The 14,350-nt window shown below is 40.4% G+C and overlaps 1 protein-coding gene across 3 annotated transcripts in view; it reads left to right on the plus strand.

Annotated features, from left to right (window-relative positions):
- Window positions 1-1,021: 1,021 nt before the first annotated feature.
- The window catches only part of LOC134364804 (FERM domain-containing protein 3-like), a 31,515-nt gene continuing 18,186 nt past the window's right edge, over window positions 1,022-14,350 (plus strand). For 2 of the 3 annotated variants that reach the window (XM_063080967.1, XM_063080965.1), the window contains exon 1: window positions 1,022-1,299. In XM_063080967.1, coding sequence (XP_062937037.1) covers window positions 1,173-1,299 — 127 coding nt within the window. In that variant the 5' untranslated portion in view covers window positions 1,022-1,172. The remainder of the gene's footprint in view (window positions 1,300-14,350) is intronic. The other variant, XM_063080966.1, reaches the window with a different exon arrangement.

Genomic DNA, 14,350 nt, shown 5'->3' on the forward strand with positions numbered 1-14,350 from the left:
TCTTCTGAAAGTCAGGATGAGAAAAACGTACCAGCAAAGAAATATAACTGTAACGTAGTATGTGAGGCCCAGTTATTCAGCAGTTGAAATTTTTTCAAATATAGTATATCCTAAAAAAACATGACAACGGTTTGATCCCTGAGCACTCATACTGGGATGCAAGCACATTTAATGCCTCAGATGTCCAAGTGCAGGACTTTCAAAGTGCTAAGAGTTAACGTGCCAGTCGGCTCCTGCATTGAAAACACTAACGGCTTCATTCTGGGGTGGTTTTTTGGTCAACTGAAATTAATTAGATGCCTGGATTCAGATCCCAGCTTTGCCTTTTACTAACAGTGAATTTGGTCAAATCAATTACTCTCACTAAGCTGTTGTTAAGGAGATGTAAGTGCTGTGGTGCGGATGTGGACCCTGCGAGTAAGCGGCTGGCCTTTGTCTAGAGCTGTGCTGCCCAGCGCTGGGGCCCCACGGGCTGCGGACACCTGACATGTGGCCGAACTGAGATGCGCTGAACGCGCATCACACACTAATTTCAGAGACATATTCCGCCCTCCCAAAATGTAAACTATTTAATTTTTATGTCATTACATGTTGAGATCCTATTTTGCATATGTTGGCTTCAAATAAAACACATTATTAAAATTAGTCATAATATATTTCTTTTACTTTTAAAGTGCTTTTTCCTTTCTATAAAGTGGCTTGCATTATTTTTTTTGTTGGAAAGCAGTGTTCTGGAACACAAAGGCTCAATAAATATTTTTAAAGAGAAAGCAGGGTGGGTTGTTTCTCCATCACGGAGTTAACCAGCTGCTGTCGTACCTTCTGGGGAGATTTGGTTCTGAGGACACTGTAAGGCATTTGGGCAGGGTCCTCTGGTCTGGACGGTTTAGAAAGGCAGGGGTAGGGACGGTGCATAACATTTCATTGTTTGTGGGAGGGTGAGTACCGAGTTTAAAAATAGCGTCCCCCTCGTCCCCACCGGAGACTGATCTCTCATGAGCTATTTCTGTTGGCTGCATTAGGAACCTGACATTTGATTCATTCAGCAGGCCCTGACTCGGTCCTTTAAAACAGAATGGACAGTCAGCCAAAGGCCAAAGCCGCTATGGCTGGCGGTGGCCTCCCCGGGCCGTGACAGGCAGAGGAGACCGGGGGAGGTTGGAGTCACCAGCATGGCAAAATGCTTGGTCAAGATCCAGACTCGACGCAGCCTCCACTTGCACATGGTAAACCACTGCAGCGGGAATGTGTTTGTCCGTCTGCTGAGACACAGCTCCAAGGTCACAGCTCGGAACGCCGGTAGGTGGTAGGTGCCATGCCCTGCGCTGTCACCCTGTGCCCACTGCTGGGACTCAAGAGAGGAGCCCAGGGGGAGCTCGTGGTGGAGGTTTCTGATAAGGACGGGAAGAGAGAAGGTGGGAGCAAAGCAGAGACGCGCAGGAAGGGGAGTGAGCAAGCGAGTGAGCGAGCAAGAGAAATGGGGGCACGTGTCCCCACTTCAATGAAGACGGTGTAAAATGGTGGTAAAGGCGGCCTCGCCCTGCCCAGCAGCGCGGTGGGAGGAGGCAGTGCCGGCCTGTTCCTTCAGGGGGCGCCATAACGACAGGATTATAGGGAAGGCGGATGGACGGTCAGACACCTCCTCCTGCAGTGTCTGCAGATCAGACCTCAGATAGAATAAAATAAAGAGCTGGGATCAAACTGATGGTCTGCCAACTTTCTTTTCGTTGTAAATAGCATGCTTTAGGTTATTTTATATGGTCCTCGAGGGAAATATGAATTGAAAAAGTCAAAGCTGCAGTTATGTGTATATGTGGTTTTCACCATTGGACTAAAACAAAGTACATTCTGGGAAATGTCTGGAATTGGCCATATCTCCTGCACACGCGTGGAACTGACTTCTAAGTGAGTTAGATAAAATTAATAGTGGTTGTATAATGACATAAGTATACATGATGTGTTTTTGTTCTAAAAGATTTTTAAAAGCACAAATATATAGAATGTTTTCCTTTACCCTAGTACTTCTAGTAGCCAATCTATGAATAGTGACACAAAGAATACAGGGTTTTTTTATGAGTGGGATTGTTCCAGGTATATTATTTTATAATTCATTTTTTCACTTTTTCTTATGACTTGAACTTTCCGTATCAATACATATGAATATACATCCTTCTAAAAATTAGTTGAATAATATGTAATCACCAAATTACTGTTGGAAATTGATATTTCCTTTTTTTTTTGGCTATAACAGTGCTGTGATGAATGTGCATACACAGGCATTTCTATATGGTAGATTCTTAAAAGTATAATAGTTGGGTTGAAGGATATACAAATTTTAACCTTTGTTGGAAATGGACAAATTATTAAAGATAAATGCTCACTAACAAGGTGATGTGAGAATGTCTACTTCCCCACATAACCACTAATCCTGATGTAACTAATTTATTAAAATTTTGCAAAATGGTTGAAAGAAAAATAAGATTTTATTCTTTTAACCTGCATATCCTTTCTTACTAGTGAGAGTGACCATTTTTTCTCATAATTGTCTACTTGCGTTTCTTCTTCTGAGAATCCCCTCTTTCTTTACTTTGCACATTTCTGTTGTGTTTTTGGCTTTTCCTTATAGATTGTAATTCTTTCATAATCTGAATATTAATTCTCTGCCTTTTACAGATGGTAACTTTTTTTTCCTCCTAATTGGTTCTTGGCTTTCAACTTTTTGTGTTTTAACTTGGCGACACAGGTACTTTTTGTATGTACAGATGACTTCTACATATTGCAGACTACTTAACTTTTGTATGTTCTAATTTTTCTTTTTTAGTCAGTTTTCCTCATGCCAAGATTATAAAAGTGTTTTCTGCTTAATTATTAATGCATTAGCTTCACCAAAATGAGATTGCTGGTAATTAACTGCTCTCGACTTACAAAAATGGCAATTTAATGGGGAATCTAACATTTGTTTAAACTTTTAAATTCTTTGGAATTTTTATGTGTGCATGCCATCATGTAGGGTTATAACTTTTTTTCTCAATTGGTTAGCAATTTTTTGCAAAATTAGTAATTATAAACAAATTTCCATTATATTCAAGGGTATATTTCTGAAATGTGTATTTTAGTATTCCTGCTCCATGACTAACTTTATAATGTAGTTTTTATGTTGGGTAGGCCAAGTTCTCCCCACATTGCTTTATTTTTGAAGAGTTTTTTTTCGAGCACTTTTTAGATTCACAGTAAAATTAAGAGGAAGGTGCAGAGATTTCTCATCTATCCCCTGCCCCACACATGAATCCCCTGCCAGAGTGGTACATTTTTTTATAATTGATAAACCTACATTGATATATCATGATTATCTAGAGTTCATAGTTTACATTAGGGTTCACCTTGGTGTTGTATGTTCTGTGGGTTTGGACAAATGTATTATTACATGTATCCACCGTTATACTGCAGTATTATACAGAGTAGTTTCACTGCCCTAAAAATCCTCTGCGTTCCACCTATTCATCCCTCTGTCCTGCCAATCCTAGGTGACCACTGATTTTTTCACTGTCTTTATAGTTTGCCTTTTCCAAAATGTTATATAGTTGGAATCATACAGCGTGTGGCCTTTTCATATCGGCCCTTCCACTTAGTGATATGTGTTTAAGTTTTCTCCATGTCTTTTCACGGTATTTCATTTTAGAACTGAATAATATTCCATTGTCAGGATGTACTCATTGCTTTTTTTTATCCAAAACTTCTTGATTATTTATGTGCACTTTCTCCGTTTGTCTTTTTTAAAAATGTGTTTAGCTTTGTATTGAAATTGCATTGAATTTTAGGTTAATGAGAGGAGAGCTGAATTTTCAAAATATTGAGGCCTCCTATTCAGGAACATCATTGTGTTTCTTCATTTATTGAGATTTCCTTTTATGTTACTCAGTTATGTTTTAACATTGTCCTCATGCAAGTTTTGCAGATTTCTTGTTATGGATATTCCTGGATATTACATGACTATTTTAATTTGTGCTTTTAGCTATTTTAAATGAGATATGACATTATCATATTTTTATATTGTCTGGAAATAGTGTGAGTTTTGTGCCTTTCTTTCCAATATTTATACTTTTTTACTTTTTTGTCTTTATCATATGGCATTATTTAGGGCCATCAGAATAATACTGATGTGTAGTGAGAGCTTTTTGTTGTATTCCTGACTTTGGTGGGGTTTCCTCTAATGTATTGCTATTACACATGTTTGCCATCACACATGGTGATTTCTGCAATTCTGTAGTAGATATCTCAAATTCCTGTCTATCAGGAGGAAAAGGTTTAACAGAAAATTCCATAATTATTTTGAGCACAGTGTGTTGACTGTGCTGATAAAAAGATCCACATGATGGGGTGACAGCTGCATCAGTTAGGATGCCATCAGCACCAAGTAATGGAGAATTCTAACTACCACGGGTTAAATAGTATGGTGATTTGTTAGCACCACGCTCACCCAGTGAGCTAACCGGCCATCCCTATATGGGATCTGAACCCGGGGCCTTGGTGTTATCAGCACCACACTCTCCCGAGTGAGCCACAGGCCGGCCCAGTATGGTGATTTGTCATCCAAGACAAGTCCAGAGTCAGGGAGGATTCCAGGGTTGAGAAGCAGTTTCATATCATATGTCTACACTGCTCTTCTCCAGTGGCCAGGCTTACCCTCAGACCAGTTGCTTCAGCATCATAGGACGGCTACCAGAGTGTCTGCTGTCTGTTTCAGTTACAACAACGTCAAGAGATAAAGAGCCTGTATTTTTCCAGGATTTTCTTAGACACAATCTCCCCTCCCCCATCTTATGCTCTACTCTCTCTCTCCCCTCTTCAATTTTTATTTTTAGGGTTGGCATGTGCCCATTTCTAAACCAGATGTGACCAAAAGACTGGAAATACCATAATTAGGTTAGACTAATAATTTGGGGAAAAATAGATTATAAAGAGTCAACCATGGAAACTACCAGATAAGCACCATCTCTGTTAGACTAGGAGTGAGGGATAGGAGAGCCTTCCCAGAGGAGGTGACACTTAGGGTCTTCAAGAATGAGTAAGAGCCATCCAGATGCAGAAGGGCATTCCAGAAAGAGGCAGCAGTCTGTGCAAAGACATGATACCGTATGAGACGCTTGGACACCTCAAAATAGATGGGCATGGTGGAAGCGCATGGGGCAGGAGAGCTTTGTCTGCTAAGCTGAGGATTTTTGTTTAATATTTAGCCTGAAAGGCATGAGAAACCTTTAAAGAAAAGGATTGATATAACTAATTAGGAATTTTAAAACGATTGTTCTGGAAAAAGATCATAAGGAGCCAGACTGAAGTCAAGGAAAGCAGTTATTATGGCATTGCTATCTGTCACTTGAGAGGGGGGAGAAGGGAGAGATGGGAACAGCTGGGAAAGTGAATAAGGTGGCAGCGTTTGTAGAAGTCAGTGACAGATGTGAGCAGTGAGTGAGTAGTAGTCCTGGCCAACCCGTGGATTGCTGGTTTGGGAGACTGAATGGAAGGTGGTGCCGTGTACTATTACAGTGAGTGGGGGGCGGGGGACCTGCTTGGGTGGGAGATGATGTGTTTGGTTTGGGACACACTGAGGTTGATGCCCACCTACAGTTGCATGGTGGATCTGGAGCTCATTGGAGGGTTTTGAGCTGAGGTGGACCAAAGATCACATGTGTTTCCCAAACTAAGTGGTGTCCTAAGTTCTCTGGGCAAATAAATCTGGAAATATTGAGTTAAATAAAGCAAAACTGTTTCCTTTTCTTCATGAACTCTCAGACATCTTAATGTGCCAATAGTAATATTACTGCTGCTTACCTTGTGTCAGGCACTTTACATGTGTTAACTCATGTATTCCTCTCCACGCAATGTCCCCATGCAGTATGTCCCAGAGTTTTTGCCATTGTACAGATGAGGGAACTGGGAACAGATCAACTGAGTCACTTGTCCATAACAACTAGTACAAGGTCAGGGTTCACACCCAGAAAGGTGACTTCAGAGCTTCTACTATTAACCTTCATGGTAAAGCCCCAAAGGCTGATAGGCTGTGCACAGCTTCCCAAACTTCTCTGACCGGAACACTCTTTTCAAGGAAGAATTGGCAGCAGCTTCAGCGACCTGCTGTACCAGGTTGTGCAGTGCCGCAGCAGCGCACTGAAGCCATGCATGTGGTTGAGGCTCCAAGGAAGAGGGTACAGAGCGAGAAGAGTAGAGAGTTGAGGCCACCACAAATAGAGCTCAGGAGACCATGGAGGCAGAGGTGACACAGAATCATTGGATGAAAACCAAGACACTGTGGAGTCTCAGAGAGAGAGAGCAGAAAAAAATACACGTTGGCTTTAGCAATATGGGGGTCACTGGAGGCCTTGGTGAGAGCCATTTCAGTGGGCTGGCAGGGGCTTGACCACGGAAATGCAAGGACAAGGATGGCATGAATCAACCTTGTGATTCTAGACATCGAAGTCTCTCAAGAAGATGGAAAGACTCTGGGTGTCAGAATAGTCAGTGAGAGTGGAGGCAAAACCAGGAGGCTGGCAGATGGTGGCACAAGGTCGGTGGTCCAGTCTGGACCTAAGGATAGGGCAGGGGTGCAAGGAGTATGCCATCACATGCTGCCAGCCCTGGGTGTCGGGAGGGGACTGTTTACATGGGAGGCAGTGTCCCAGGGTGTAGGTGGGTGCAGAGATGGGGAGAACATCAGGATCTGCTGTGTGCGTCTCTTTGTGTCTGTGTCTAGGTTTCCATGCATGTGAATACCTTCCTGAGCCACTGGGATGACTCTTCATAGGTTTTAAATGGAATGAATGGGCAGCTGCCCAAGGATATTCAGAGACAGTAGGATCATTTGTACTGCTAGATATTCTGCAGTATACATGCCTGAAACTGAAAACCCTTAACTGGAAAAAATAAGTCTCATTCTTAGGATTTTTTCTTTAGACAATGGGACGTGAGTTTCACTTGAAGGATTAAACTTTATCCCCAAGAAAGGAGAGATAAAGGAGTAACGTGCAAGGTTAAGGGCATAATGTCTTAGTAAATTTTGGAAGTCTGCATACTGCTTAATGTGGATAGAAGACACTTTAGGGGCTGATAGCACATGCAGGATATAGTAAATTTAAAAGTTTATTTTATGTTTGACCTAAATTGTTAATCCCCACAACAGCAAGTGATGTTATTCTTCCAACTCCCATGTTGACTGTGAAACACTCACAGGAGAGCAGACATGTAATTAAGTGATTGCAAATTTATTACACAAACCTTTTGAGAATGAAAGGGGCATTTTTAACAATGCTGTTGAGGCAACAGGCACAGAGTGGGACTGTTCCAGGCAAATGGGGATGAATGGTCACCCTACATATGACACTATGGATTTAGCAAATGAAATTGGGTCAGTAACAGAGAAGCCGCTTCCTCCTTAGGTAAAAAGTGAGGGTCTCTCTGGGACTCTCAGTTCCCCTTTTTTTCAGGCAATATCATGGTTGGAAGAAAACATGGGCTTTGGAGTCAAGCCAGGTACAAACCCTTGCTCTGTTGCTTCCTGGCTTCGTGACCTTGTGCATGTTACCTAACTTCCCTGAGCCTCAGTTTTCTCATCTGCTCTTATGAATATAAAAACATATTCGCATGATTTTGTCCTTTAAGATATCCAGCCCTGTAGAACTTCATTAAAAATCTTAGTGTCCTTATCTCCTTCCCCCCCTCTCTCTGTATATATAACTTCAAGTGAAACAGCTTATTGACAGACATAGTCTAGATGGAACCACAAAACGCTGGAACTGGAAGGGGTCTAGTCCATTTTTGCAGGTAAAAAGCCCAGGACTACAGAACTGAAGTGACATATGCAGTGTTGCTCAGACAGCTGAGGCTGAGCTGGGGAACTGAGCCCAGGCATCCTGGCTCCCAGGCCACTCCTCTTTCCACCCCATTGTATTTACCAGAAGTGGAGTGAGGACCTGTTCTGCTTTCCTCTCCCACTCTCCTTTCTCCTGTCTCTTCCCTACCCTCAATTCAAGAGTGCAGCCCACCTCCCAGAGCTGGGATTGCTATGCTGATCAGCATGAGCAGATCAGAGTTTAGCACACCCCAAGAAGGATGGTTCTGCTCAGATACAATGCATATGTGACCTCCGTAGAGACCTGACAATTTCACGTGTGCTTGAGTTGTGATTGTCAACACTGTCAGATCCAGTGTCATCTTTTAATAACAAAAATCTTGTAATGTTCTCTTTACCATCCTGAGATGCAACTCATAGAAGACACAGTCTTCCTGTACATAACTTTAAAGTCAAAATAATGCGCTAACTGTAATATGAGGAGAAATAAAGTCATTTATAATAAAATAATAAATGAAACTCTGTAAGCTATCAAATACATGGAAATTAAACAACATTCTCCTGAATGACACATGGGTCCAAGAAGAGACTAAACAGAAAATCAAGAAATTTCTTGAAACTAATGAAAATAAAAACACATCATACCAAAACCTGTGGGATACTGCTAAAGCAGTACCAAGAGAGAAGTTTATCACAATAAATGCTTAAATAAGAAGAACAGAAAGATTGCAAATAAATGACATAATGCTACATGTCAAAGAACTAGAAAAACAAGAACAATCCAATCCCCAAGTTAGGAGATGGAAAGAAATAATTAAGATCAGAGCAGAACTAAATGAAACAGAGACCAAAGAATGATACAAAAGAACCATGAAACAGAAAGTTGGTTTTTCAAGAAGGTAAACTAAATAAACAAGCTATTAGCAAGGCTAACTAAAACAAGAAGAGAGAAGACACACATAACAAAAATTAGAAACAAAAAAAGACATTACAATCAATACCACAGAAATACTAAGAATCATTGGAGACTATTATAAATAATATACGCCAACAAATTTGAAAACTTGGAGGAAATGAACAAATTTCTGGACACATACAAACTACCAAGACTGAACCGAGAAGACATCAAAAACATGAACAGATCAGTAACAGGCAATAAGATTGAAGCAGTAATCAGCAGTCTTCCAATGAAGAAAAGCCCAGGACCAGATGGGCTTACTGCTGAATTCTACCAAACCTTTAAAGAGGAATTAATACCAATTCTCTTCAAACTACTCCAAAAAATTGAAACAGAGGCTATTCTCCCAAACTCATTCTATGAGGCAAATATCACTCTGATACCAAAACCAGACAAAGATACAACAACAAAAAAAGAAAACTGTAGACCAATTTATTTGATGAATATAGATGCAAAAATCTTCAATAAAATATTAGCAAATAGAATATGGCAACATATCATAAAAAGTATACAGCACAATCACGTAGGATTCATCCCAGGGATGCAAGGATCATTCAACATACAAAAGTCAATGAATGTCATACATCACATCAACAAAATCAAGGACAAAAACAATATGATTATCTCAATAGATGCTGAAAAAGCATTTGACAAAATTCAACATCTCTTCATGATAAAGACTCTCAGCAAATGAGAAATAGAAGGAAAGTGTCTCAACACAGTAAAAGCCATTTATGACAAACTGCCAATTGTGGAGTATGCATAAAGCAAATGTACTTCACAGGGCCTGGTTTTCCAAAGCCTTGCAGTTTCAGATATTGACCTTGCAAGGGACAGGAAATTTTCCCCAGGCTACAGTCTCTGTTGCAAGAAAAGAATTGTAGCACAGCAGATTTCTGGCTCAAAGACAGACAGGTTACTGATTGATATGTAAAGATACTGGGAAATTGCTGTAAGAAGAGAATGTTTGTTAAAATCAAGGTTTTGTTAGTGGATTGACTTAATTGCATTATGGGATGTCACATTGCTTTTCTTACTGAATGTTACCAGCTTCTATTGCTAAATTTGTTAAACTGTACTTAGAAAAACCCCTACCTATGTTCTCTTCCTGTAACTTCCTGGTCTGGAGAATAAATGTGGGAAGAGAACCCCTCAGGGTTAATTTCCCAAATGGAAGGATGCCTCTCTCTTGAGGGTTCTGGGAGATTAACCCCTTTGGGGGCTTCTCACTGCTCAGAAGAGGTGGGCTTTGAGTAATCTTTGGTGGCTCCGTCACCCAGGGGAGAAGGGGTGACAAATCCATGGGAGGTTAAGCAACAGCCAATGCCATCCTGAATGGAGAAAAGTTGAAAGCTTTTCCCTTAAGAATGGGAATAAGACATGGATGCCCATTCTCACCATTCCTGGACAACATAGTATTGGAAGTTCTAATCAGAGCAATCAGGCAAGAGGCATAAATAAAGGGCATCCAGATTGGAAAAGACTAAGTCAAACTGTCCCTATTTGTAGATGACATGATCCTATATAGAGAGAAACCTAAAGACTCTACAAAAAGAAAAAAAAAACCCAAAAAACTGTCTTAGAGTTGATAAACAATTTCAGCAAAGTTGTGGGATACAAAATCAACATGCAAAAATCAGTAGCATTTTTATACTCCAACAACAAACTAACAGAAAAAGAAATCAAGAAAACTAGACCATTTACAGTAGTCACCCAAAAAATAAATACCTAGGAATAAAGTTAACCAAAGATGTGAACTCTATAACAAGAACTACAAACCACTGCTGAAAGAAATTGAAGAGGACACAAAAAGATGGAAAGGCATACCACACTCTTGGACTGGAAGAATTAACATTGTGAAAATGTCCATATAACTCAAAGTGTTCTATAGATTCAACACAATCCCCATCAAAATACCGATGACATTCTTCACAGAAATAGAGAAAAACAATCCTAACATTCATATAGAACAAAAGACCCCAAATAGCCAAAGCAATCCTGAACAAAACAAAAAAATAAAGCTGGAGGCATAACACTACCCAACTTCAAATTATACTACAAAGCTATAGTACCCCAAACAGCATGGTACTGGCATAGAAACAGACACACAGACCAATGGAACAGAATAGAGAACCCAGAAATCAACCCATTTACCTACAGCCAACTGATCTTTGACAAAAGTGCCAAGAACATACATTGGGGAAAAGAGTGCCTCTTCAATAAATGTTGCTGAGAAAATTGGACTTCCATATGTAGAAGAATGAAACTAGACCTGTACCTCTACCCATATACCAAAATCAACTCAAAATGGATTAAAAAATTACATATACATCCTGAAACTATAAAACTCCTAAATGAAAACATAGCAGAAACACTTCAGGAAATAGGACTGGGCAAAGACTTAATGAATACAACACCAAAAGAACAGGCAATCAAAAGAAAAATAAACAAATGGGATTATATCAAACTAAAAAGTTTCTGCCCTGCAAAAGAAACAATTAACAGAGGAAAAAGATAACCTACAGAGTGGGAGAAAATATTTGCAAACTATACCTCCGACAAAGGATTAATATCCACAATATACAAGGAACTCGAACAACTTAACAGTAAAAACACAAGTAACCTTACTAAAAAATGGGCAAAGGAGCTGAATTAGTATTTCTCAAAGGAAGATACATAAATGTCCAACAGACACATGAAAAAATGCTCATCACTAACCATCTGGGAAATGCAAATCAAAACCACATTGAGATATTATCTCACCCCAGTTAGACTGACTATTAGCAAAAAGACAGAATAACAAATGCTGACAAGGATGTGGAGAAAGGGCAACCCTCCTACACTGTTGGTGGGACTGTGAAATGTTGCTGCCATTATAGAAAATGGTATGGAGGTTTCTCAAACAAGTACAGATAGAACTGCTGTATGACCCAGCTATTCCACTGCTGGATATATATCAAAAGGAATAGAAATCCTCATGCTGAAGGGAAACCTGCACTGCCATGTTTATTGCAGATCTATTTACGATAGTCAAGGGTTGGAACCAACCTAAATGTCCATCAATGGATGACTGGATAAGGAAAATGTGGTATATTTATGCAGAGGAATACTACTCTGCCATAAAAAGAAATGAAAGTCTGCCATTCAGAGCAACATGGATGAACTAAGAGAAAATTATTCTAAGTAAAATAAACCAGGCACAGAAAGAGTAACACTTCATGTCCTTACTAATTTGTAGGAGATAATAAAAATAAAGGAAGGGAGGGAAGGAGGGAGGGAGAGAGGAAAGAAGGAAGGAAGGAAGGAAGGAAGGAAGGAAGGAAGGAAGGAAGGAAGGAAGGAAGGAAGGAAGGAAGGAAGGAAGGAAAGAAGGAAGGAAGGAAGGAAGAATAATACATTGCACTTTTAAGAGAGGAAAACAGAACTGGGGTTGCCAGAAGTGGAAAAGGGGGAGACAGAGGGGGAGGGGGAAAGGCAGGAATTGGTAAAGGGCCACAAAAATTGATTACATTGTATAATGGAGAATACACTAATTATCCTGATTTAATCATCACATATTGCACACAGGTATTAATGTTCAATGCTGTACCCCATGGATATGTACAATCAACTATGTTCCAATAATAAATTAATAAATTAAAAAAAATACCTATAAACATTCAGAAAAAAAAAAAAAAAAAGGAATTTCCACGGTTTTTCCCAAGCATGACTCACCAGGAGGCAGAATGAAGAAGTGAGATGCTTGGAGTAGGGGAAACAGGGTCGTCACAGGAGTCACCCAACAGGTGCAGGGCGGTAGTGTGTGCACTCTGATACCTTAGGCATCCCTGATGGCCATGGTGTGAGATTCTGAACTGCTAAATGACTCCTAGCAAAAATCTTCCTTCAATTTACCCCATGGTTATATTCCTGAAAAATTCAAAATTGTGTTGAAAGCATACCCCAAGTGCCTCAGGCTTAAATATAAAACAGAGGTAGGTTCTAGATTCAGATCATTATTAAGTAGGTTTTTCAGCTATATGGATAGTCTCTGATATTTGACATTAGAAAGTTGCGTGGGTTTCAATAATTCTTCATTTTGTGGGACCATCCTACACATTTCAGGATGTCTGACATCCCAGACGTCCACTCACTAAATGACGCTGGCCCCTCCAATCATGTGACATCTCAAAAGCTTCAATGATTTTCTAAAACAGCCTGGTCCCAGCTGGATGGTGCTATGGCTGTTTTTGTACCGCAGCTCTGGAGGTTGAATGGGCGTTCCACGGTGGTGTCAGGGCGGGGCGCCTCCGAGGAAACCAGCACGGTGGGTCCCAGTGATGCCATTTACACAGCCTCCCAGCACGGAGAAGGGCCTCACGCTCACAGGGTGAGCGTCAGGTGGCCGTGACAGAGGCAGCAGGAAGGAAGGCTGAAGGAGTGTCTCCTGCAGAGTGAGCCAGTTTGGTTTCAGCCAAATGACAGCAACGACAACTGCAGATTCCTAAAAGGAGAGACGTTGCCAAGTGGGTTTAGAGTTACCCCAAGGCACCCAAAGTCCAAAGTTGTCGCTCAGGAGGTTAGCGTAGTTAAATGCAAATTGCAGATGTTCCGTTAGTTGTGATATCACCGCACTGTCCCCAATGCGCTTTCTCAAGTGTTCTTTTCTCTGCACTTTTGATCCTTTCCACAACCTTGTGAGATAGTTGGGGGTTACTACTAGTGTCCTTTTTGGAAGGCACTTGTTCTGGTGATACCTACTGTTGCATTGCTGTGTTCATAAAGATCACCGTGCCCAGGTGAAGTGGACGAGGGTCGTTGGTCAGGCTCTGTGGCTGTTTTGTGCACACACAGCTGCTGGAAACCTCCGCTGTAGCATTTGGACTTGCTCACAGATACGCTTAGAGTTAGCAGAGACGCTGGCTTCTGCACGTAAATGTGCACCCCGCTCGTTCTGTCTTCACCTGTCGCTGATTTTGCTGTGCACGGGAAAGGCCTCTATATCTTGCCTTCAGCAATAAGATGAAGAACAGCTTTTCTAGTAACATCAGCTGTCAGCTGCCCGCGAGTTGGTTTTGTTGTGTTGCATGGTTACGTAAATTGGAAAGCTCTTTCCTTTTCCTAAATCATTGTCATTTCACTTCTAAACCCAGAAAGTTCTCAGTCTTACTGAGCTTTGTGAATATATTCAGGAGGCTTCTTATTTATGGATGAAGTAAAATGAATTTAATGAAGCAATGTGGATAATCTTACTAATTTAGTATTTCTGGTCCCTTTGGGCAGTTTTGTTAGAATTCATCAGAAAAGGTATATAGGAAACTTTAAGCATCTATCACATACATGAAATTAAGAAGATATGGATAACCAAGTATAATAAATTTCACCTTGTATTCTGTATAGTGGACTTGTTAGAAAACTAATGGATGTGTTGATAAAATGATATTGTTTAATAATAGATCACATGTAGCCTAATGCTCTCTTTTTAAATTTATTTTTTATTATGCATACGTGTGGGCTACAATGTTGATTTTCAATAATTGTGTAGAATGTGTGGTGGTTAGATCAGTATA

This window comes from Cynocephalus volans, chromosome 16 (assembly GCF_027409185.1).
Source record: "Cynocephalus volans isolate mCynVol1 chromosome 16, mCynVol1.pri, whole genome shotgun sequence".
NCBI classification, from domain to species: Eukaryota; Metazoa; Chordata; class Mammalia; order Dermoptera; family Cynocephalidae; genus Cynocephalus; species Cynocephalus volans.